At 36.3% G+C, this 22,869-nt stretch overlaps 1 protein-coding gene across 5 annotated transcripts in view; it reads right to left on the reverse strand.

Annotated features, from left to right (window-relative positions):
• Nucleotides 1–22,869, reverse strand: part of PDS5A (PDS5 cohesin associated factor A) — a 128,788-nt gene that overhangs the window by 29,134 nt on the left and 76,785 nt on the right. For all 5 annotated transcript variants that reach the window (XM_067735753.1, XM_067735755.1, XM_067735754.1 and 2 more), the window contains exons 17-22: nucleotides 16,518–16,633; nucleotides 10,320–10,425; nucleotides 7,358–7,518; nucleotides 3,903–4,026; nucleotides 2,932–3,090; nucleotides 396–464 (exon numbers count right to left, since the gene is read on the reverse strand). In XM_067735753.1, the coding sequence (XP_067591854.1) occupies nucleotides 396–464; nucleotides 2,932–3,090; nucleotides 3,903–4,026; nucleotides 7,358–7,518; nucleotides 10,320–10,425; nucleotides 16,518–16,633 (735 nt within the window). The remainder of the gene's footprint in view (nucleotides 1–395; nucleotides 465–2,931; nucleotides 3,091–3,902; nucleotides 4,027–7,357; nucleotides 7,519–10,319; nucleotides 10,426–16,517; nucleotides 16,634–22,869) is intronic.

Raw genomic sequence — 22,869 nt, forward strand, 5'->3', positions numbered from 1 at the left:
GCTGACATACACCTATATGTAAATAAGTCAATGACAACTACAATTTGAGAAACATACTTTTTTTTTTTTTTTTTTGCAGTACGCGGGCCTCTCACTGTTGTGGCCTCTCCCGTTGAGGAGCACAGGCTCCGGACGTGCAGACTCAGCGGCCATGGCTCACGGGCCCAGCCGCTCTGCAGCATGTGGGATCTTCCCGGACTGGGGCACAAACCCGTGTCCCCTGCATCGGCAGGCGGACTCTCAACCACTGCGCCACCAGGGAAGCCCACAACTTTTGATTTAAAAATAAAGTACCTCATTTAAAATGCTTATTAACTGTTAGGTTTAAAAAAAAAGGGTATCTATAAATGTTCTTTACCTCAACATAAAAGTTATTAAGACCTACACAAATTTACCTTTGCTAGTACTTCAGGGGAAACCTCTTCATCTGGAGACCATAATTTCCCATTCTTCTCACCTGTTGACTATAGACAATTGAATAAATTTAACTTTTAGAAAAAAATTTTAAATTTTGCTCATTAAGTTTTTCATGCTTAACAGTGCAGTGCTCTAGGAAACCCACAGAAAGTCACCAAGTAGGGACTTGAAAAGAAGAACAAAGTTAGAGGGCTCAAACTTCCTGATTTTGAAACTTAACTACAAATCTATGAGAATCAAGACAATGTGGCTGGTACCTACATAAGTATAGACATATAGACCAATGGAATGAAACAGAAACCCAGAAAACCTCACATATATCACATATATGGTCTACTGATTTTTAACAAAAGTGCTAAGACCATTTATTGGGAAAAGAACAGTCTCCTCAACAAATGGTGCTGGAAAAACTAGATACAGCGACAAGCAAAGGAATGAAGCTGGACTATTACCTTATATCATATATAAAAATTAACTCAAAAAAATGGATCAAAGATCTTTACTTAAGAACTAAGACTAAAAAGCTCCTAGAAGAAGGTACAGGGGAAAATCTTTATAATCCTGGATTTGGCAAATACCTGACAAAGATCTAATATTCAGAATATATAAAGAATTTTTACAACTCAACAACAACAAATTCAATTAAAAGTGGGCAAAAGACTCAATATCCAAAGAACAGCCATTAAGCACATGAAAAAAAATCTCAACATCATTAGTCATGAGGGAAACAAATCAAAACCACAAGATACTACTTTGCACCTACTAGGATGAATATTATCCAAAAAAAACAGGAAAGAATAAGTGTTGGCCAAGATGTAAGGAAACTGGAAGACTTGAGCATGGCTGCTGGGAATGTAAAATGGTACAGCCACTGTGGAAAAATGTTTGGCAGTCCCTCAAAAAGTTTAGCATACAATGACCATGTGACCCAGCAATTCCACTCCTAGGTATATACCCCAAAGATTTGACTTTGGGGACTCAAATGTTCATATCAGCATTACTCACAACAGTCAAAAGGTAGAAAAAACCCAAGGGTCCATCAATAGAAGATAAACAAAATGTAAGTTACACATACAATGGAATACTATTCTGGCATAAAATGAAGTTCTGATACATACTACAACATAGCTGAATCTTGAAACTGTTATGCTAAGAGAAATAAGCCAGACACAAAAGGATAAATATTGTATGATAAGAGGTATCTAGAATAGGCGAATTCATAAAGCAGGAAAATAGAATAGAGGTTACCAGAGTCTGGGGGGAGAGAAGGCAATGGGGAGTTACTGGTTAATAGATACAGAGTTTCTCTCTGAGATGATAAAGTTCTGGAAATAGTGGCAATGGTTACACAACAATGTGGGTGTATATTGTAGGTGGTGGCTTGGGCCATTGTTGAGAGTTGCTTGGCTTTCCTGGGTTATCCTCTGTGTATACAGGAGGTACACATGTTATTAAACTTCTGTTTGTTTTTTAAACAAAAAATACCCAACAACAAGAATGTGGGTGTATATAATGTAAGAGAACTGTACACTTAAAAAGGGATAAAATGGCAAAGTTTATATTATTTATATTTTACTACACACAAAAAAAGAGAACTATATTAAAATAGAATTTATCAACAATCAAGTCATCATCTAAGAAGTGTCAAATTTCACATCTGTTGCCAGCCAAATCTATCAGTAGTGCAAAGAACAGATGTATGGAGTAGGAAATGAGGCTTTGGCCATGCTCTTGCATCCCTATCACATCCAAATGGAGGAAGGGAAAAGAGTAAGGAGTGCGCTGGCAAGTATTTTTTTTTTAAGTTCCAATACTGAGTGTTCAAAGGCTACTGGACCATTTAGAAAGACTAGATAAATTGGATAAGTTAGTACTGCACTGAAAGTCATCCACAATGATCCAGCAGGTAGACTGATTTGTGTCTTCATTCAATAACTCTTTAATTTAGATCTGTTTGGTAAAGTGGTGATTCTTAATCAGACACGTGTTTCAGTAATCACTTGGGGAGCCTTTCCAAGCTATACATCCCAAAGCTCCAACCCAAAGCTAATTCATCAGTATGTGTGCACGCATGTGTGCATGCTCACACACACACACTTCAATAACTAAAATAGAATACATAATCTAGTGCCAAAAGTGCAATGTAATTTATATTTCAAAAAGCTAGTCAAATACAATTCCACTTATACTTTAAACAATATTTGATAAAACAAAATTCTAGTACTCTAGTTAATTGTCCTTCATAGTGTTTGACTTATATTTTTTACTTCATGATTCATCTATCTCATGTTCTCATTTTTTTCTTTCTTAAAGAAAAGTTAAGTTCTAGTAATAATAGCTACACAGCAGGATGTCATTTGGAAATTTAAGTAAGTAAATAAGGAGGTAAAATATATAATAATTTTAAAGTAAAAGAAAATCATACATAGAAGCAGAAGTGTTGTTTCTGTGACAAATAAAGATGTAAACAGTCTTAATCTTATGATTCTAAATTTAATTAAATGAGAAACTTACCCTGTCATTCATTAGCAGATCTTTCACAATAAAATTTGCTACTACAGATTTCATTGGGGAAGCAAATTGATCTGGTGCTAACATAGATATGTGGCCCAATGAAACTAATGGAGTTATAAGTTGTTCTGGTACATCAGCATTGAGACTCCTACTGAGTGGCTATAAAAATAAAACAGTCAAAATTACTAGTTTGTTTTATAAATATCTAGACATTGTACAGAAGCAGTAAATGTTCCTGAATTTATCATGCCCGAAAAAATCTGTTCTAATGAGATGATCAAAAGTAACTTCAATCATATTAGACACTTGATTCTTATTTCACCTACCGAAATTTAATAAGATTCAAAGGTAAACAAAGATAAAAGAAAAAAGTAAATCCCACATATAAGGTAGAAGTAAAAGCAAGAAAATTCCTGCATGGTCAAATCAGCATTATTTTCAAGTCATGTACAATAGTTTTGTTATGTTGTTGAATTTCTTAACCTGTGGGAACATTTTAAATGACCATGGATCATAAAAAATAAGAGTTCATGGGTTCTGTTCATATTGTATCCAATTTATAATAGGAATACTTTTCCAGTAGTGGAATCAGGCAAAGGATCATACATCAGGAAAGGCAAACAGAACGAATTTTCAAGTAGGATTGTCCAGAATTTTAAACTGGGTGGTTCAAAGTCATCTACTGATAGTTTCTTAAACTAAATGGACCACTGAGCCAATGAAGCTAAAATTAAGTAAAATGTTGTAACACAAAACACACCAAACATCTTTCAATATGTAGTATTTGGTTATATAGTCTGATCTAAAGGCTGGGAATATCTAAAGTGCTGAATAAAACAAAGAGTCCCTGCTCCCATGGAATTTATATTCTAGAGTGGGACTAAATAGCTAAAAAACCAACTTTCTATCTTCATCAAACCACAGAGCATGAAAATAAAAATCAACAACACATCCTATGTAATTATATATACCTCAAAAATCTGTGCAAGCTGTACTTCTTTATTTGTGAATATGGCATGTATACAGTGAACGGCCTGTTTTGCTTGGTGGGGAGTACCTCTCTTTGCTTTCTGATGTAAGATGGGAATTAAGGTCCTGCAAAAAATAATAATCAGTTAAAAAAAAAAAAAAAGCCCATAAACCACAAGTAGTTCTTCTGGTTGTCTCCTACTTCATCTGCAGTAACTATCTGGATGTATGCTGGTAGAAAGCCTCTCTTCTAAATTACCTGATCTATAAAAAGATCTAAAACTCCTTCCCTCTCCCCAAGTATAATCCCAGAAATACAATGCCTCAAAAAAAAAGGGCTACTACAGAAGACAATTTTCATTTTAAAGCCACCTCATGAATATGGAGAAATAAACAAGCCACCCTTAATTTATAATCTAAAATTGCCCCATGCTATATTTTTACATTTATCTTCTGAGAAAATATTCCTGAATTTTCCACTTCCCTTTCACAATTCCCTTCAGTTATATTTTTTTAAGAATCAAGTGTTTTTCTGTTTTTGTTTTTTTAAATATTTATTTATTTATGGCTGTGTTGGGTCTTAGTTGCAGCATGCAGGATCTTTTGTTGTGGCTTCTCTCTAGTTGTGGCACATGGGCTCCAGAGTGCATGGGCGCAGTTGCAGTGCGAGCGCTCTCTAGTTGTGGTGCATGGGCTCCAGAGTGTGTGGGCTCTCTAGTTGTGGTGCAGGGGCTCAGCAGTTGCGGCTCATGGGCTTAGTTGCCCCAGGGCACGTGGGATCTTAGTTCCCTGACCAGGGATCAAACCCGTGTCCCCTGCATTGGAAGGCAGATTCTTAACCACTGGACCACCAGGGAAGTCCCCTGTTCAGTTATTTTTAAAGCAACCATGGGGGGAAATAAAGTAGCAAAAGGCCAAGTTACATTAAAAAACAGAAATGAACATACCAGTGAAAGAGAGTATGCAAGGATATAGACAATACATAGGTAGAAAAGTAACAAAAACTTCTAACAATTATTGAGTACTTGTGCTAAGCACCCTTCTAAGTGGTGTTTTTAAAACAAAACAAAACAAACATGGATTAATTAAATCAATCCTCACAATCACCCAAAGACTATTATTATGATCATTAAACAGATGAGAAAACTAAAGCACAAACATATTATTTATGTAAGCTTCTTAAGGTGACAGAGATAGGAAATGGTGGAATTGAGATTTAAAGATAAACATTTCTGGTCAGGGAACTAAGATCCCACGTGCAGCGGGCCAACTACGGAGCCTGTGCGCTGCCAACTACAGAGCCCATGCACTCTGGAGCCCGCGTGCCACAACTAGAGCGAAGCTCATGTGCCACAACAAAGAACCCACGTGCCACAACTAAGACCCGACGCAGCCAAAATTTAAAAAATAAAATAAATGATTGTGACCGCCTGGAGGGGTGGGATAGGGAGGGTGGGAGGGAGGGAGACGCAAGAGGGAAGACACATGGGAACATATGTATATATATAACTGATTCATTTTGTTGTGAAGCTGAAACTAACATACCATTGTAAAGCAATTATACTCCAATAAAGATGTTAAAATGAAAAAAAATAAATGAAATAAAATAAAATGGAAATTGTTTTTTAAAAAAGATAAACATTTCTGTTCCAAATCCATGCACTTAACCACCACACTGACACTGAAGATTTACAACAATCTTTCTATAGAATATGGAAATACATATTACAGTCAATGCATTAAAATTGGCATACACATCAAATAGATAAGATTCATAAAAAATATATCAAAATGTTAACACTGACTCTTTCTTTTCCTTTATATTTTCTAAAGTTTCACCTTTTTACAATGATCTTATAAGTAGTTTTTTAGATCAGAAGAAAATCTGTAAAGCCAAACAAATATTTAAGGAAAGATACTTGTCATATATTTAATGCAATAAGACTACTTCATAAAGGTCAATGATATCAAATGCAATGGTGACAAAGGGTCCTCTTATAATAATGGGAGGCTAGACATTAAGAGCTATGCACCTCAAAGAAAAAACGGGAACATATGCTGGTCAGTCTAAGTCGAATTTGATATTTATGAATATGACACATTTCTCTCGCTGCAATTTAGAATAATGAGAAGGATTTTCATGCCAAAATAGCTTCCTTGACTAGCACTGTTTAAGTCTTTCTTTGAAATTCATTTATCAGGGGAACAGTTCTTGTAAATAACACCAGTTAGTAACAAAAGAAGATACAGTGTTGATCAAATTGTTGTTAAATATATTATTAATTCTTCTTAGCCTAATGAATGGATGATACATAGGTCAAGTTTAACCTTTCTCCTTGTTTTTCTAGTGTGCTACAATCCAGTGATGCCACCAGTGCTGTTACTGAGGTCCGCAGTGCTGTGCTTCTCTGCTTTTTCAGTGATTCTCTCCTTCCTTCCCCATTAGTCTTAAGAACAAGAGGTTTTAGTCCTTGTGTCCAAAGTTAACTCTTCCACTGCTTCCTCTGGGATAGAATTCCTTTAAGAATAAATCCTTTACCTTAAAAAAGTATAGGTTTTCCCACCTTGAAAAACTCACAAATTAACTTTATCCTGTGTCAATGATCTTTTTCTATAATGTACGAAGATAAAATTATCATTTCTAGACTATAAACTCCTTAAGAGCAGGGACTGACAGTGGTAATCTTTTATATTAGCCAGTACAGTGCCGACAATGAAGAGAATGTACAATAAATGTTGAGTTATTTCTCAAATTAAACTATTAGCTTACAAATTCAATAAAAACTTTTAGGAGTCATGAGTCCTCTTGTCCTATTATTACCTCGTAAGGAAAAATGGGTTTCATTTGGATTTACCCCAGTCTATTTACATATATATAATAACATCCGATTATAACAGCTATCAGCAATGTGTTCTTCCTCCAAAAGACATCAGCACAATTTTGATCCTAACGCAAGCTCTTTAAGATGCCAAAGTAAAAATACCAAAACATACTTCATTCTTATAAGGAGAGGGGAGGTAGTCTAGAATAAGAGACAAAAGCACCATGGCCAACAACTAAGCAACTAATAAACATTTTATTAAGCACACTACTTGATTATCCAATTCTTGGGTGGGATATGAAGGTAGTAGCTATTGAATTTGGAGTTGGAGAGAAAAAGATAAATTAGGAAGATATATTAATCCTAAATTCTATACTAACTTTTGATTGTTAATATTAATATTTTGAAATCATGTTGTTTAAACAAAGTTTCAGGTTGTTCCTCTGCCCATATTCTAATGGTAGAGGAGGTGTGTGAGGCCGAGAAAAGATGAAAACAAAGGATACAGTAAAGTAGCTTCTAAATAAAAGTTGTCTTTCCTCTCTCCTATCTTCCTAAGGAAAAGGGAAACAATGATCCTATGACTCCCAAACTTGGAAAACTTTTGTGTTTACCATGAGAAAAAACATACTCACGATCGTATCTGGGGTAGGTCTGTTTCTATTTTGTGGCCTGTATTTCTAAAAATTTGTATAGCAGCTTCTGCTACCTTGTCATCTTCCATTCTGAGGCACTGTAACAGGGACTCATATGTCTCTGCAGAGTGGAACGAGGTAGGATGTGTGAAAGACAGAACCTAGAGGAATAGATATAACTTTATAAGTACAGACAATGGTTTTAATCCATTAAAAGAAGAGAACTATTTTCTACTACAAATAAAATTTTAAATTATGGGCTGCATATGCTAGCAATACAACTAAGATTATATCTTGCAGTCTCCCTTGAAGTTGAGTTGTGGCTAATGATTCCTGATATACAGCCCTTGCTATATTTTCTTCTTCACCTCTTAGTCTATTCTGATACTGGGAATGTGGAAAATGTGGCTCCTTTTCGTGGAGTGATACTGTGATGTGAACAAAATGCTAACACTGAGCTTTATTTCACTGGCAAAAAGATACTCTATAAGGAAATATTTTAAATGAAATCCATCACAAAAAGTTCACTCATCATAACTAAAAACAAAGAAGCCATTATTGGGAACTCAATCACGATTACAAACATATAAATAATTATTCCCTTTATTGAGACGTAAGTTCCAGGCTATCCTTAAGGAATTTACAGCAAGTTAGATACGTATTTACAAAGTTTACCTTCCACGAAGTAGAAACAATTTAGTTAGCATAATATAGGCAGTAAGGGCTAAAAGTAGAAAAATAAGGAGGTGGGGGGAATGGAGTATGTAAACCCTCATTAACTTATTAAATAAGCATTTTTTTTTTTTTTTTTTGGCTGCATTGGGTCCTCATTGCTATATGCGGGCTTTCCCCAGCTGCAGCGAGCGGGGGCCGCTCTTCACTGCGGTGCACGGACTTCTCACTGAGGTGCACGGACTTCTCACTGCGGTGGCCTCTCTTGCTGCAGAGCACAGGCTCCAGGCGCACAGGCTTCAGCAGTTGTGGCTCCCGGGCTCTAGAGCGCAGGCCCAGCAGGTGTGGCGCATGGGCTCAGCCACTCCGCAGCATGTGGGATCTTCCTGGACCAGGGCTCGAACCCATGTCCCCTGCATTGGCAGGCGGACTCCCAACCACTGCACCACCAGGGAAGCCCAGCATTTTTTTAATGTGTTATAAAGTGGAGAAAGTGTCTCATTTGGTAGGGTTTACGGTGATAATATTTAGTTATAAGGTTTTAATTATTCATAGAAAAATGGAGATTTAAATTTGAAAATTTGAATCAAACAACCTATTAAAAACATTTGCCTTAAAGATGACTTTACTCTTAAAAGTATTTAAACAGGGCTTCCCTGGTGGTGCGGTGGCTGAGGGTCCACCTGCGGATGCAGGGGACACGGGTTCGTGCCCCAGTCCGGGAAGATCCCACATGCCGCGGAGCGGCTGCGCCCGTGAGCCATGGCCGCTGAGCCTGCGCGTCTGGAGCCTGTGCTCCGCAACGGGAGAGGCCACAACAGTGAGAGGCCCGCGTACCGCAAAAAAAACCCCAAACAAACAAAAAAATTAAAAAAAAGAAGTATTTAAACATATTACTCCATTACTAAAAATATAAAGTCCTTCTCATGAAGAATCACATCAGTTCTTTCCATGAAACGATATTTAAGGGAATTCCCTGGTGGTCCAGTGGTTAGGACTCCATGCTCTCACTGCTGAGGGCCCAAGTTCAATCCCTGGTCAGGGAACTAAATCTCACAAGCTGCTCAGCACAGCCAAAAAGAAAAAGAAAAAAAGATATTTAAGACCATTGCAATACAAACCCATCACTCTCTTTTCTGTCTAATGTCCATTGCACTGGTTTGTTTCTTCTCCTTTAGTTCATATGTTGTAATGATATAAATGTCTCTTAGCCTTTATTTATTTTATTATTATTATTTTTAATAAATTTATTTATTTATTTATTTTTGGTTGCATTGGGTCTTTGTTGCTGCACATGGGCTTTCTCTAGCTGTGGCGAGTGGGGGCTATTCTTCGTTGCGGTGCACAGGCTTCTCACTGCAGTGGCTTCTCTTGTTGCGGAGCTCGGGCTCTAGGTGCGCAGGCTTCAGTAGTTGTGGCTCTTGGGCTCTAGACCTCAGGCTCAGTAGTTGTGGAGCACAGGCTCAATAGTTGTGGCTCGCGGGCTCTAGAGTGCAGGCTCAGTAGTTATGGCACATGGGCTTAGTTGCTCCACGGTATGTGGTATCTTCCCGGACCAGGGTTCAAACCCACGTCCTCTGCATTGGCAAGTGTGTTCTTAACCATTGTGCCACCAGGGAAGCCCATGTCTCTTAGCCTTTAATTTCTTCTCTTTACTCCATCTAACGAAAGCTCCATCAAGTGCTGTATCATTTTAAAAAGGAGTGTTAAATGCCCTTGATGGTACCTTTCTGCCCTAATGGCACTCCACAATCTAGAACCAACCTTGTCTTCCATTACTCCCCAAAGCAATATTTTTATCTAGTCAGACTACACTCACAACAATCCCTAAAACATGCCAAGAATTATTCTCTTTGATGATGCTGTGTTCCCCCTAGATTAAATCATGTCTCTTACTAATTGTTCAATTCTCTTAATTCTTTGGCATCTATTATGTTTACCAATTGTTTAAAAAAATCCCAATCAGATAGATGATGTCTTACAGTAATTTCCTGTGAACAGTCCAGATGCAGGTTATTTGAAAGATAAGACTAGATTATTTAGCACATACTGTTACAAGCACAGCAGGCACGCAAGTGATGTACGGAACAGCAAAACCCATAAAACTATTATTTTATAATGTAAAATAATTATATTATAATGTAGAAAACGTGTTATTTTTATAAAATATGATTTCTATTACAAATTTTAATCTTTTGAATAGTTTCCAATGAAATAAAGCCTGACTCCTGCATATCCTTAAGGGGATTCAAATTATGACTGCAGAAAAGACAAACTGTTTCAAAAATACCTTAAGAAGTTCAAGTCCTGAACGAATAGCTGTATCTGGACTTACACCCTCCTCTTCATCATCTGCTGTCCCCTCTATTGATTTATTCATTAGTTTTACCAGTGCACTATTAAAGTAAGAAAATCTAAATTAGTAACACTACTATATTAGTAACTATATCCTAATTACATTGTAGCAGACATATACAGAATCTAAACAACAACTTCAAATATCTTCTGGAAGAAAAAGTTATTTTGTGACTTTAAATTTTGCTCTCTACATAACAACAGAGCTTATTTTTAGTTTATCTGCCCCACCCATGTATAATAAGAGTAATTCTACTGAAAAACAACAAAACTAAAATTAAACGACACATGTACTGGAAATATATTTTTATAAGTATAAGCAATGTAATATTCATACCCATATATAGAGATCATTTGCAATTTTAAGAAAAACAGTAAAGATGGCAGTTGCTAAATGGACAAATGACAATGCACTCAAAGCAAAAAAACATAGCAAACACTCACATGGACAAAGGCATTAATCACTTATAATTAACACTGAATCGGTAATTCCATTCCTAGAGATTTATAACAAAGAAATTTATAACAATTCATGAGAAGCATCGTGCTAAATATATCCATAAACATTGATCAATTAAAAACTATTTAATTGTCCAACATTATTGAATTAGTTTTCAAATATACCTAACCACCACAAAATGGAATATTGCCTGGTCAACATGATACTATTTTAAGTAAAAACAAAACATGACCTTTGTTTTTGAAACTTCAATTCTTCATCAGTAAACTGAAGAAGGATATTAAACTTTGAGGATATTAAATTATTACAGCAAATGGCCTAGTACAGGCAAATATTCAACAAATTTAACTTTCACCCTACCCCAACACAAACCTCTTCCCCATTAGGAGTCACTCCTTATTCACCTCCACCTCCTTCAGCCCCAGGCATCTACTAATCTACTTTCTGTTGCTATACACATTTGCCTATTCTAAATATTTCACATAAATGGACCCATGTAATATATGGTCTCTGTGAGTGACTCCTTTCATTTAGCATACTGCTCTTCAGGTTCATCCTTGTTGTAGTATGTATCAGTACTTCATTCATTTTAATTCTGGATAATGTTCCAATGTCTGCACATAAGACATTTTATTTATCCATTCATCAGTTGATGGTCCATTTGGGACATTCTATTTTTTGGCTATTATGAATAACATTGCTATAAACATTTATATACAGATTTTGTATGGGCATATATTTAGGAGTGGAATTGCAAGGTCATATGGTAACTCTATGCTTAAGTATTGGAGGAACTGTCAAACTGTTTTCACAAGCAGCTCCACCACTTTACATTCCCACTAGCAATACATGAGGGTTCCAATTTTTCTATATCCTCACCAACTCATCTTTTTGATCACAGCCATCTAGTGGGTATAAAGTGGTGAATCATTGTGGAGATACATACATAAAACATTGCCATCTCCACAAAAACCTGCCTTATGCCTCTTCTGTGGTCAATTCCCTTTTCCTATCCTGGCAATAACTGATCTGCTTTCTGTCAATATAATTTTACCTTTTCTAAAGTTTTACATATTTTGTGTCTGAAAACTTTTATGTGACATAATACTTTTGAGACTCCTTCATGTTGTTGCATAGAAATCAGTGGTTCGTTCCTCTTTGTTGCTGAGAAGTATTTCATTGTATGTATATTCCACAGTTATGTTTATCCAATTACCAACTGATGGACTTCTGGGTATTTCTATTAAAGACATAAGTAAAGCTGCTAAAAGCAGTTAAGTATAGGTCTTTATGGGAAGTATGTTTTCTTTTTTTTTTTTTATGATGTTTTCTTTTCTTATAGGCAAATGTCTGCCCCATTGGGATTCCTGAGTCGTAAGGTAATGGTATGTACATTTAATGTACAACAAACTACTTTAAATATCACCAACACATGGTTAGGTAAGTCTACATACTCACCAATACTTTGTATAGACAGTATCTTTAATTTTAGCCATTCTAGTGGGTGTGTAGTGGTACTTCTCACTCTAATTTGAATTTGCATTTCCCCAATGAGTAATAATGTTGATTGTCTTTTCTTGTGCTTATTTACTATTTGTATGTTTTATTTGATAAAGTATCTGTTCAATTTTTTGGGCCATTTTAAAATTGGTTTGTTTGTCTTATCTCCCCGTCTGTGGCTTGACTTTTCTTTTTCTTAATGATGCCTTGCAGAGAGGAAAAAAATTAACTTTTCTCTCATTGTTTGTACTCTTTATGTCCCATCTAAAATCTTGCTCACCCTGTTATTTTGTTTTAGAATGGTTACCTCTGACATTATACATTTAAAAAAAATTATTTCCAATTTGAGAAAAATATTCTGAATTAAGCTTTCTATTAGAAGGAAATCCCATAAAACGCATGAATTTATTAACACGATTACAAATGTGTTTGATAAAATTTACAAATGTATCTGACTACTCATAATAGAGTCCGTGCATGCATTTATTTAATAAGTATTTATTGACTACCTACTGTGTGTGAAGTCTTAGGGTCTATCCTGGAAATACAGTGCAAAACAAGACAGGCATAATCTCTGTTTTCATTACAATGTGGGTGGGATCACCCTTATGAGTCAAAAAGCTATTTGGGTGAGACAGACCCAAATCTTGAAGCCAGAACTATAGTCCTTCCTCTTGTGAAAGTATTCTTCCTCATTTCTAAATTAGATAAATAATATACACTCCATATACTTCACAGAGTATGATGAAGCAAAAGATCATCACCAATCCAAATGCATGTTCAAAACTGCTTGGGAAATTATCCATGTGTCCGTTTCTCTCCTATCCTATATAACAACTGTTAAAAATCTTTACCATTCTAACTCAGGTCTAATTTTTAAATCCTTCCACTGAGCAGACTACCTCACTGTTGACATAAAGGAGAACAATGGAGGCTTTGAGTGAAAACTGTAATTTTCCATATCCTATTTTCTAACCTCCTTTAATGCCATAGGGGAAGATTTTCTTCTTCCTGTTCCATTTCTTTAGGGATGGTGCTCTATCCTAGTTCTATTCCCCTTACCCCATCTTCAACCTCTCTTCTTTCCTTTTAGCACCTTTTAAAGGTATTCAAATATTCAAAATCCCTTCATTAAAAACAAGAAAAGACCCTTCTTCAACCTTACTCTCTTTCCATCAACTCATTTTTCTCCTTTACTTTTTATAGCTAAACTGTCTATACTAGCTGTCCCCAAATCCCAATTTATCTCCTATAGCAGTTTAGAAGGGTGATATGGTATATATCCCTTTGATTTTCTCAGACCTCAAGATGGCCAAGTGGTATCTAGTGGGCTCCTACTCAGCTAGGCCAGTCACCTCTAGACTTGAGCAGTTTTCTCTGCTCAAATACTGTAATTTTCTTTGTGTACCATGATGTGGTGTGGAAGGACTATCCTATGCCCTTCTCAATCCATAGTAATCTGGATTTGTCCTTGCTAACCCAAAGAAACTATTCCGGGCATTGTAGTGGTTTTCTATTTTCTAAATTCAGTGGATATTTGAATTTACTATTTTACTCTGGGCAGTATCTGACCCCTGATCTCTTTTGACCATGCCTTCTTAAAAAACATCTTTTAATTTAATAAATTCCTTTTCTTCTGCCAGCCTTTTAATTGTTAATATTCCTCAGGATTCAGTCCTCAACCTTTCTCTTTCTAAATTTTACCCTCCCCCCAGGTTTCAATCATTATTACAATCACTACTTCATTTTCAACCACTATCTACAGACCAATAACTAACTGTACCATGCATATGTGTATTTGTATGTACATAAGTCTGGGGGAAATACACTAAAATAAATAAATATATTTTAAAAAGTTATACTTAGAATGATTTTCTACTATTCTCAATGCTTCCTTCCCAAATCCTTCATTATGGCTGAAGTATATGCAATTTTCTAAATAATTCTTGATTCCTTTTGCCTTTGTTCTTTTGTGTCTGCTATTTTTCTTCCTAGAATAGCTATTAACATTCATTTAGCACTTAACTATGTGTGAGGCATTATGCTAAGTGTTCTACATACGTATATGTTATTTAAGCCTCTCAAAAACTTCACTTAGTAATTATTATTGTTCTTATCTTAAAGATGAGTAATTTAAATAACCTGCTCAATGACACAGGGCTAGTGGCCTGGTCTGCTCTTCTGCAATCTTCACCTGGCTGATCTCTATAATTCCTACTGATCATTCACTACCCATATTATGTGCCATCTATTTCAGGAGCCTTTTCTAATAACAAATACATTTCACACAATTCAGGTTAGGTAACTCTCCTTCCCCAATTGCCCGATGTACTTTAAAAATCACTCCTCTAAAGGTATGTTTAATGAATAAATAAACCCTTTGTTTGCAATTTATATTCCATGAAAATTTGGTTACATGGAAGGAATCTTATATGACATATATTTCTCAGTAAAATTAATAAATTGGAATTTTGCATAAAATTAGTCCCTTAGACATCCTAACCATAAGTTAGTTGGTTTTTCTGAGCCCAAACAATCATGACACTACTGAAAAAACTGAGTTTTTGGTCTTTTAAGACTGGAGATCAAACACTAGCTTATTATAATTTAGTAAAGTAATGAAACTCTGTGAGGCCTCATGGAGACAAATACCAAAGGCTTCCTGATGCCAATTATATGTCTCTTTCAAAATCAATATGCAAAGGAAAGAGTGCCTACCATTTCCTTGATTTACCCCATTAAAACCAAACGGTATAGAGCAAAGGACACTGACACTGAAAATAATAAATCTCAGTTTAAGTTATGGTTTTTGCTATTACCCAGCTGTAAAAAAACTACCTGGTCTCTCTCAGAACCTTAGCTTTCTTACTTGCAAATAAGGAAATTAAAAGATAAGGAGATCTTAGCTTAAAAAAACAAGAAAACTCCACAAAAAAACCCCTACAAACATCACCATTACGAGCTTAATTGTGTACCCCCAAATTCATTGTGTTTAAGTCCTAACCTCCAGTACACCTCAGGATGTGACTGTACTTGGAAATAGAGCCTTTAAAGAGATAATTAAGGTAAACTGAGGTCAAATGGGTGGGGCATAATCCCAAATGATTGGTGTCCTTATGTGAAGAGGAGGTTAGGAGACAGACATGTGAGGAAAGCAAAGAGTTATCTCTGCATCCCATGGAGTGAGGCTTCAGAAGAAATCAAACTCGCTGATACCTTGAATCTTGGACTGCTAGCCTCCAGAATATAAGAAAATAAATTTCTGTTGTTTAAGTCACACAGTCTGTGGTCTTTTGTTATGGCAGCCCTAGCAAACTAATACAATTGGAATTTCAATACAACCAAAGCAGTGATTCACATAAGATAAAATAACTAACAGCTAGAACCAGGTCTCCTAATCCAAAGAAAAGAGAATCAATAAATGCTATTTAGTTACCCAACATAAAAAGATATGTAGATAATCTACTGGAAAAATGGTTAGTGCAAGGGAAAAGCATTCTCAGAAGTTTACAACAGAAAATCATTAGAAACAAGTGAAATGCATGAAATTATGGGAACAGTTAATTAAAAACAATAGCTGTCAATGTCTATTATGCTAGTCTGCTTACTTTTTGCATATTATCACTAATTTTCACATTCATATAACAAGATGTTATACTCATATTAAAGTTAAAAATAAATTAAAAACTCAGATAAAGTAGGGCCAAAAAACTGGTAAGTAATACACGTGTTTAGAAAGCAGATTAGTCCAGTGGCAATCTTGTGCTACCTTCAAACTATTATTCTGTTTTTCACATATCTCAAGTGAACAGTAATATAATACACACTAAAGAACACTATGTGGCCATGAAAACTGTTAAGAAAACTCAAAGGCTGATGATAGCCTATAGATTTAAAATTTTCTTCCTTCTCATGTTCCAGGTTTTCTTTAATGAGCACATACAAGCTAAAAATAAACACAAGAACTCTTAAAAAAATCAACAGTGAAGCAAACCAAAGATCAAAAAATGAACTTTGGTCCTTCTTTCAACTTCAATGATATATGCTTCTGCCTTTAAAAAGGTGTACAGGAAACCTTTTTAAAAGGTCTCCTTGGGGACCCAGAATTTAAACTTACAATACTGTAGTTTCAGATTATATTCTATTTATGAGTGAATATATTTCCTAGCTTACCTGATGGCTTCTGAATCAATGTGCACAGGTGCAATTCTTTCCAACAGAAATTTGACCATTTCTAGAAAAGGATTTGTTGGCTGCTTAGGATTTGCAAGTTTCCGGGCTATTTCTCTCTATAGAAAGGAAAAGAGTTTTTACGGTAAGTATCATCCTCTTTCATGTTTTTCAAAATAAAAATGATCACAGGCAACAAAAGCATTTAAAGATTCAAAACCATCAGGCGTAAAAAAGCCCTTTTCCTGCTTTACAGCCTGACTAAAATGATATACTCATTAGGCAATCACTAGAAAACCTGGACTGTAGAGAAAAGAAAGGGGGTGACAAGGTATGATTTATGCCCTTTGTCTCATATTTCTCCCATAAAATTAATACCTTGTAAACAATCTTTTTAATGCTCTACTTTTGAAAAAATTAAAACAATTTATACTTTCATGGGTTTCATTGGTTTATTTCATAGTTTGAAAAAATACTTTTATTTCAGTCAACAATTTGCTTTTTTTTTTTTAAAGAGGGGAAGACTTGTAAGTGTATAAAGTTTTTCAGCTCTGGAAGAACAGTTGAGTTCAAAGACGGTGGCATTACATCAAAGAGCTCCTACAAAGAAAAGATATTACTGCTGGAACTTTCTAAAGAATATAAGGACTTAATGTTTGTAAAGACTGAGTTCTCCAAAGACAAGGTTAAATTTACAATGTGCTGGGCACTGGGGTAAGAAATTTACTTTAATAACAAGGCTTTTAATTGACTATCTCTGATGAATAGGTGAAAAATGTTAGCTGACAAGATAAAGCATATTATAAGTGCTTTCTGAACTATAAAGCAATAACAAATGATAGTCACTCTATTAATTTTTTGTAAAAAAAATTTTTAAGGATATTTGTCCAAGGGGATAAAGGAGAAAGGAAAAATATTTCTATTGTAGTTTCAGTAACATCTTGACACAAATTAACTATAAAGGTCACATTAAATTAGATACCACCCATATTTGTTATTAGAGTGTAAATCCAAAGGACTGAGATTCTGAAGAAAATTTATTAGTCACTAGGAGATGCTTGATTTATTTTGCAAGCTGTAATTAATCAAGCAAAATTTCAGCATTTGAGAAAATAAAAATATTTTAGGGAGTGCTTAGGCCTTATATACTTTGCTCTAAACCACAGATACACATTTAAAATCAACTTAAATACTCTACTTTTTTTTTTTTTTTTGCTGTACGCGGGCCTCTCACTGTTGTGGCCTCTCCCGTTGCGGAGCACAGGCTCAGCGGCCATGGCTCACGGGCCCAGCTGCTCCGCGGCATGTGGGATCTTCCCGGACCGGGGCACGAACCTGTGTCCCCTGCATCGGCAGGCGGACTCTCAACCACTGTGCCACCAGGGAAGCCCCTCTACTATCTTTTGAAATCAGACTTATTTTGTGCAGGTCTCCCAAAGAGGCGATTTTCCCCGACTTCGTATAAAATATAGTTGCTTTAACATAAGATAAAGTCAAGTGATTGTCTAACAACAAATATGCCACTGGAAAATTGCTAGGCAAACTATATCGTCAGTACTAAAAAATGTAAAAACTAGGCATTAGGAAAGAGTTACAGTAATACATATATAAGCATAAGAAAAATAAAGGAAATGCTAACAGGAAAAAGAATAAATCACATTTAAGCACAGTAATAGCACTACATAAAATACACCAATGCATGTAAATAATAATATTAAGGCACAGTTTTAAAAACCTGACATTTTTGTATTCCCATGTAACAATCTTACATTTAAGTAATCCTTCAAACCATATTTTATGTATGTAATATTTAGGTAATCTCTTATAACAATTATTTTAAAATAATATATATCATAATCATAAGTGATACTGGGGATAAGCAACAAGCCAAATTAGTATGTGGCAAGTAAGCAGCAACAAATAAACAGTTTCCTTGTTTTCTTTACACACTCCAGAAAAAAAAAGGGGTACTCACACATACTTCCAATACACAAACAGAAACATATACCATATGTAACCCTTTTAGGAAATGACGGCAGAAAGAGTAAGAAAATTAATTCTTTCTATATTCCTGACAATGCTTCAGAAATTTCTGATCAAATCTATGCTATCACTGCAGATTGATATTTACTAGTTACACAGTTACTAGTTACAATTACATAAGTTGTTTAGAATACTTAAGCACTCTTAAGGTATATCAAAGAAATAAGGAAATAGCCCCTATTCTCAAGCAGTTTATAATTTACTAATTTGTTATTACAAAAAAATTTTTAAAGCTTTAAAAAATGCTGCATCTATATATCTCCTTTCTTTTTCATACATATCTGCTTTCTCATTCTGACAATAAGAAATACCTATTTGTTTAAAAAAAAAAAAAGTGGACTTCCCTGGTGGTGCAGTGGTTAAGAATCTACCTGTCAATGCTGGGGACACTGGTTCAATCCCTGGTCCGGGAAGGTCCCACATGCTGCAGAGCAACTAAGCCTGTGTGCCACAACTACTGAGCCCACGTGCCACAACTACTGAAGCCCACGTGCCTAGAGCCCATGCTCCGCAACAAAGAGAAGCCACTGCAATGAGAAGCCCACACACTGCAACGAAGCGTAGCCCCCGTGTGCCACAACTAGAGAAAGCCTGCATGCAGCAATGAACACCCAACACAGCCAAAAATAAATAATTTTTTTTTAAAATTAAAAAAATTTAAAAAGTTAAAAAAGAAAGTATTCTTTCACATACACGGTATTTCCTCTTGTATAATTTACTGCTTTCCTAGCTAATAAAAATGATTCCTGACGGACTTCCCTGGTGGTCCAGTGGTTAAGACTCCATGCTCCCAATGCAGGGAGCCCGGGTTCGATCCCTGGCCAGATCCCATATGCCGCAACTAAGAGATCCCGCATGTCACAACTAAAAAAAAAAGATCCCACATGCTGCAATGAAGATACCGCATGCAGCAACAAAGATCCCATGTGCCAGCAGTGCAGCCAAATAAATTAAAAAACAAAGGCTTCTGCATTAAAAAAAAAAAAGATTCCTGAAAGGATTTGGATTATCAATATTTTTCTGTAGCTGGAATCAGTAAACTAGATAAAACACATCTCTCACAAGAAATAATTTCCAAAGGTTTAACTTTCATGTTAGTGACCTATTCTTTTGGATTCCTGGGCCCAATTCCAACATGGTGAACAGGGGCGGGGGGGGGGGTGTCCCCCCGCCACCAACAAGCAATTCTCTGCACACAAGCAGAGCATACTAAAATTCAATCTCTACCCCTCACCCGCCCAACTCTCCCACTTCAGATGCCAGTAGCAAGCCCAGGTTTACCTGTACCTCTAACCAAATGACTATAAATCAGAGGTTCCCACAACCCCCATCCCTTCCTTGGGCTCAATTAATTTGCTAGACTGGCTCACAGAACTCAGAGAAACATTTTCTTACTACTGCTAGATCACTGGTTTATTATAAAAGTATATAACTCAGGAACAGCCAGATGGAAGAAATGCATAGGACAAGGAAAGGACGAGCTTCTATGCTCTCTATTCGCTTGCTACTCTCTGCAAATCTCTACATGTTCACTAAACCAGAAGCTCTCTGAACTGTGTCCTTTTGGGGTTTTATGGAGGCTTCATTACATAGGCATGATTTGGTGGCACAGCGGTTAAGAATCCACCTGCCAATACAGGGGACACTGGTTCGATCCCTGGTCCAGGAAGATCCCACATGCCACGAAGCAACTAAGCCCGTGAGCCACAATTACCAAGCCCGCGTGCCGCAACTACTAAAGCCCGCACACTCTAGGGCCCGTGTGCCACGACTACTGAGCCCGCGTGCTCCAACTACTGCAGCCTACACACCTAGAGCCCGTGCTCCACAACAAGAGAAGCCACCACAATGAGAAGCCCGCGCACTGCAACGAAGAGTAGCCCCTGCTCGCCGCAACTAGAGAGAGCCCGTGTGCAGCAACGAAGACCCAACGCGGCCAAAAAAACAAACAAAAATTATATTAAAAGAAAACAGGAAGCATTCTATGACTGTTAAATAGCGTAAGTTAGCATCTCTCTCTCCTTTTGTTTTTTTCTTCTCGACCTCCTCCAGGAGATATAACTATGCTAATACATACCAACAAGGCCTGAATCTCAGATTTCTAAATATAACTGCTGGAGGCTACATATACATCATTATCTTCTCCTATCCCTAAAGTATCTCCTCTGATATCCAGTCATCCCAACTAGAAATAAAGCAGTCATTCTTCATATACTGGTCTAATTCCTACTCATCCTTTAAGATTCAACTCAGGAATGACTTATTCTAGAACAAGCTATTCCCATTTCCACCCCTGCCTGGGATGAAGCGCATGATTCTATCAGAATATTTAACACACTGTATTCTCTATTGAAATATTTGCCTGCCTCTGTCACCTAAACAGCAACTTCGGTGAGAGAGCATGTATAATACAATTTACTAAATTATGTAATGAATTATAATGGTGTAGGCTTGACCAAAGGACAAAATATACTTTGGACTTCTGAAGACACAATGCATATCCAAATAATCCCGCAAGGAAGGTTTTTCTTTAAAGTATAGTCCGTGAACTACTCATCAGAATCACTTTGAGACTTTGCTAAAAGATGGAGATTCAGGACCCCACGCTAGACCTATTTTAATAATTCTTAGTGTTTGTCATGTATATGTAACATCATAAGAATTACTATCTATTTACATCCTATAGGGCAGTGCAAGGGGCCCTCTAGTAGGCCGTACATAAATTTTAATTTTATCTTATTCATTCAACAATCCAATGAGGTTGATAATATTTATAGGTGAAGAATATGAGGCTCAGAAATGCTGAGTAACTTATTAAAGGTCAAATTGGTAGTAAATGCTGAAATTCAAACCTAGGACTGTCTCAAATGCTGAATCAACAATATTCCTGGAAAATCTTAAAATTTGGGAACCATGGTCATAGGAACATGCTAGAGGATAAAATAGCAAGCAGAGCTGAAGCTATGGCAAATAAGTGGTCCTCCACTAGAACCAAGGTGTGGAAACTCAAAACCTGAAGTCCAAAGAGAAAGCAAATCTATACAGCACGTATTTCAATACCATTGCTCACCTTCTCACTATACCATCATGTATACTCGCATTAATCTACGGTATGTGTCTATTCATATTCCTCGCTCGAAGTACTTTCGCTAAAATTTTTTAGGAATGGAATTGAAACAAAAGGGGAAAAATATCAGATCTCCACTCCTACTAACTGTTACTGAGGAAAAAAGGAATGTGGATATTAAAGGATATGTATAACTAATAACAATAGCCTTTGGGGAGAAGGACAAAATGATACAGATGTTCTGGGAAACAGCAAAACTATTCTAACGGTGGTTGTTTTCCTGAGCATTTAAAGGGTATTACAAATCCTACTTTACACATGAGAACATAGAGGTAAAGTTAAATAATGTGCTCAGAATACACAATGCTAATGTAAGCTAAGAGAGAAATTACTGTGAAACCATTTACCAAAGAAAATGAACTAAAAAATACGAAGAGTAGAAATTTTCCCCTCTGGAACAGAGTTCTTTTAGCCATTTGGTGGCCCATTTCTTAAATATCCTCAGAATAACCTCCCCTCCAAAAAGGTGTCATTACCATGCTCTTTCCAGTGCAAGTCCAGTCCTCATCTCCACCTTCCTGCTTCCTACAATCAATTCATCCTGAGATGTTTTCCTTACAACATCTGTTTTACATATACATTTTGGATTTGGTTAACTCTTAGATATTTCTGTTCTGACAAATAGTAGGAATTCATGTTAGTACCATTTCTCAAACTCAAGCTCAAGTCTTATTTTTCTCAGACCAAAAAATACCACTTGATTGTTCATTCTCAAGGTCCACATTTCTTGAGCAGTACTCAGTCTGTACTGGTTCTTGCAAACAATGATGAAATGTATAGAAAGAGCACTATTGAGGGTCTGTGAGATCTGGACTCTACTTGCAGCACAGCCACTATAACCAGCTGTGAAACACTGGATGAGAAACTTCATCTCTTTAAAATTCAATCCCTACCTGTAAAATGAAGTGGTTAAACCAATTCTCTCTGCATTTTTTTCAAGCTATTTCATTCTATGATCAATTATATTAGTAGATGCCCGGCAGAATACAGTATTCTGGAACTAGAATTCTAAATGCCGAAGAAGTAAATGAAACCTTTAAATGTTCTCAGCAAACCATCCTGTTCAGAAGTGCAAAGAGTGAAGTATTCTGGGCACCTGGCACAAGCACATCCCTAGGCCCAGTGGAAGAGTCCACTGCTTCCTTCCCTAAACTGGCTTCCTCCCACCTGTTCCTGATTACGCCT

This window comes from Pseudorca crassidens, chromosome 4, assembly GCF_039906515.1.
Source record: "Pseudorca crassidens isolate mPseCra1 chromosome 4, mPseCra1.hap1, whole genome shotgun sequence".
NCBI lineage: Eukaryota > Metazoa > Chordata > Mammalia > Artiodactyla > Delphinidae > Pseudorca > Pseudorca crassidens.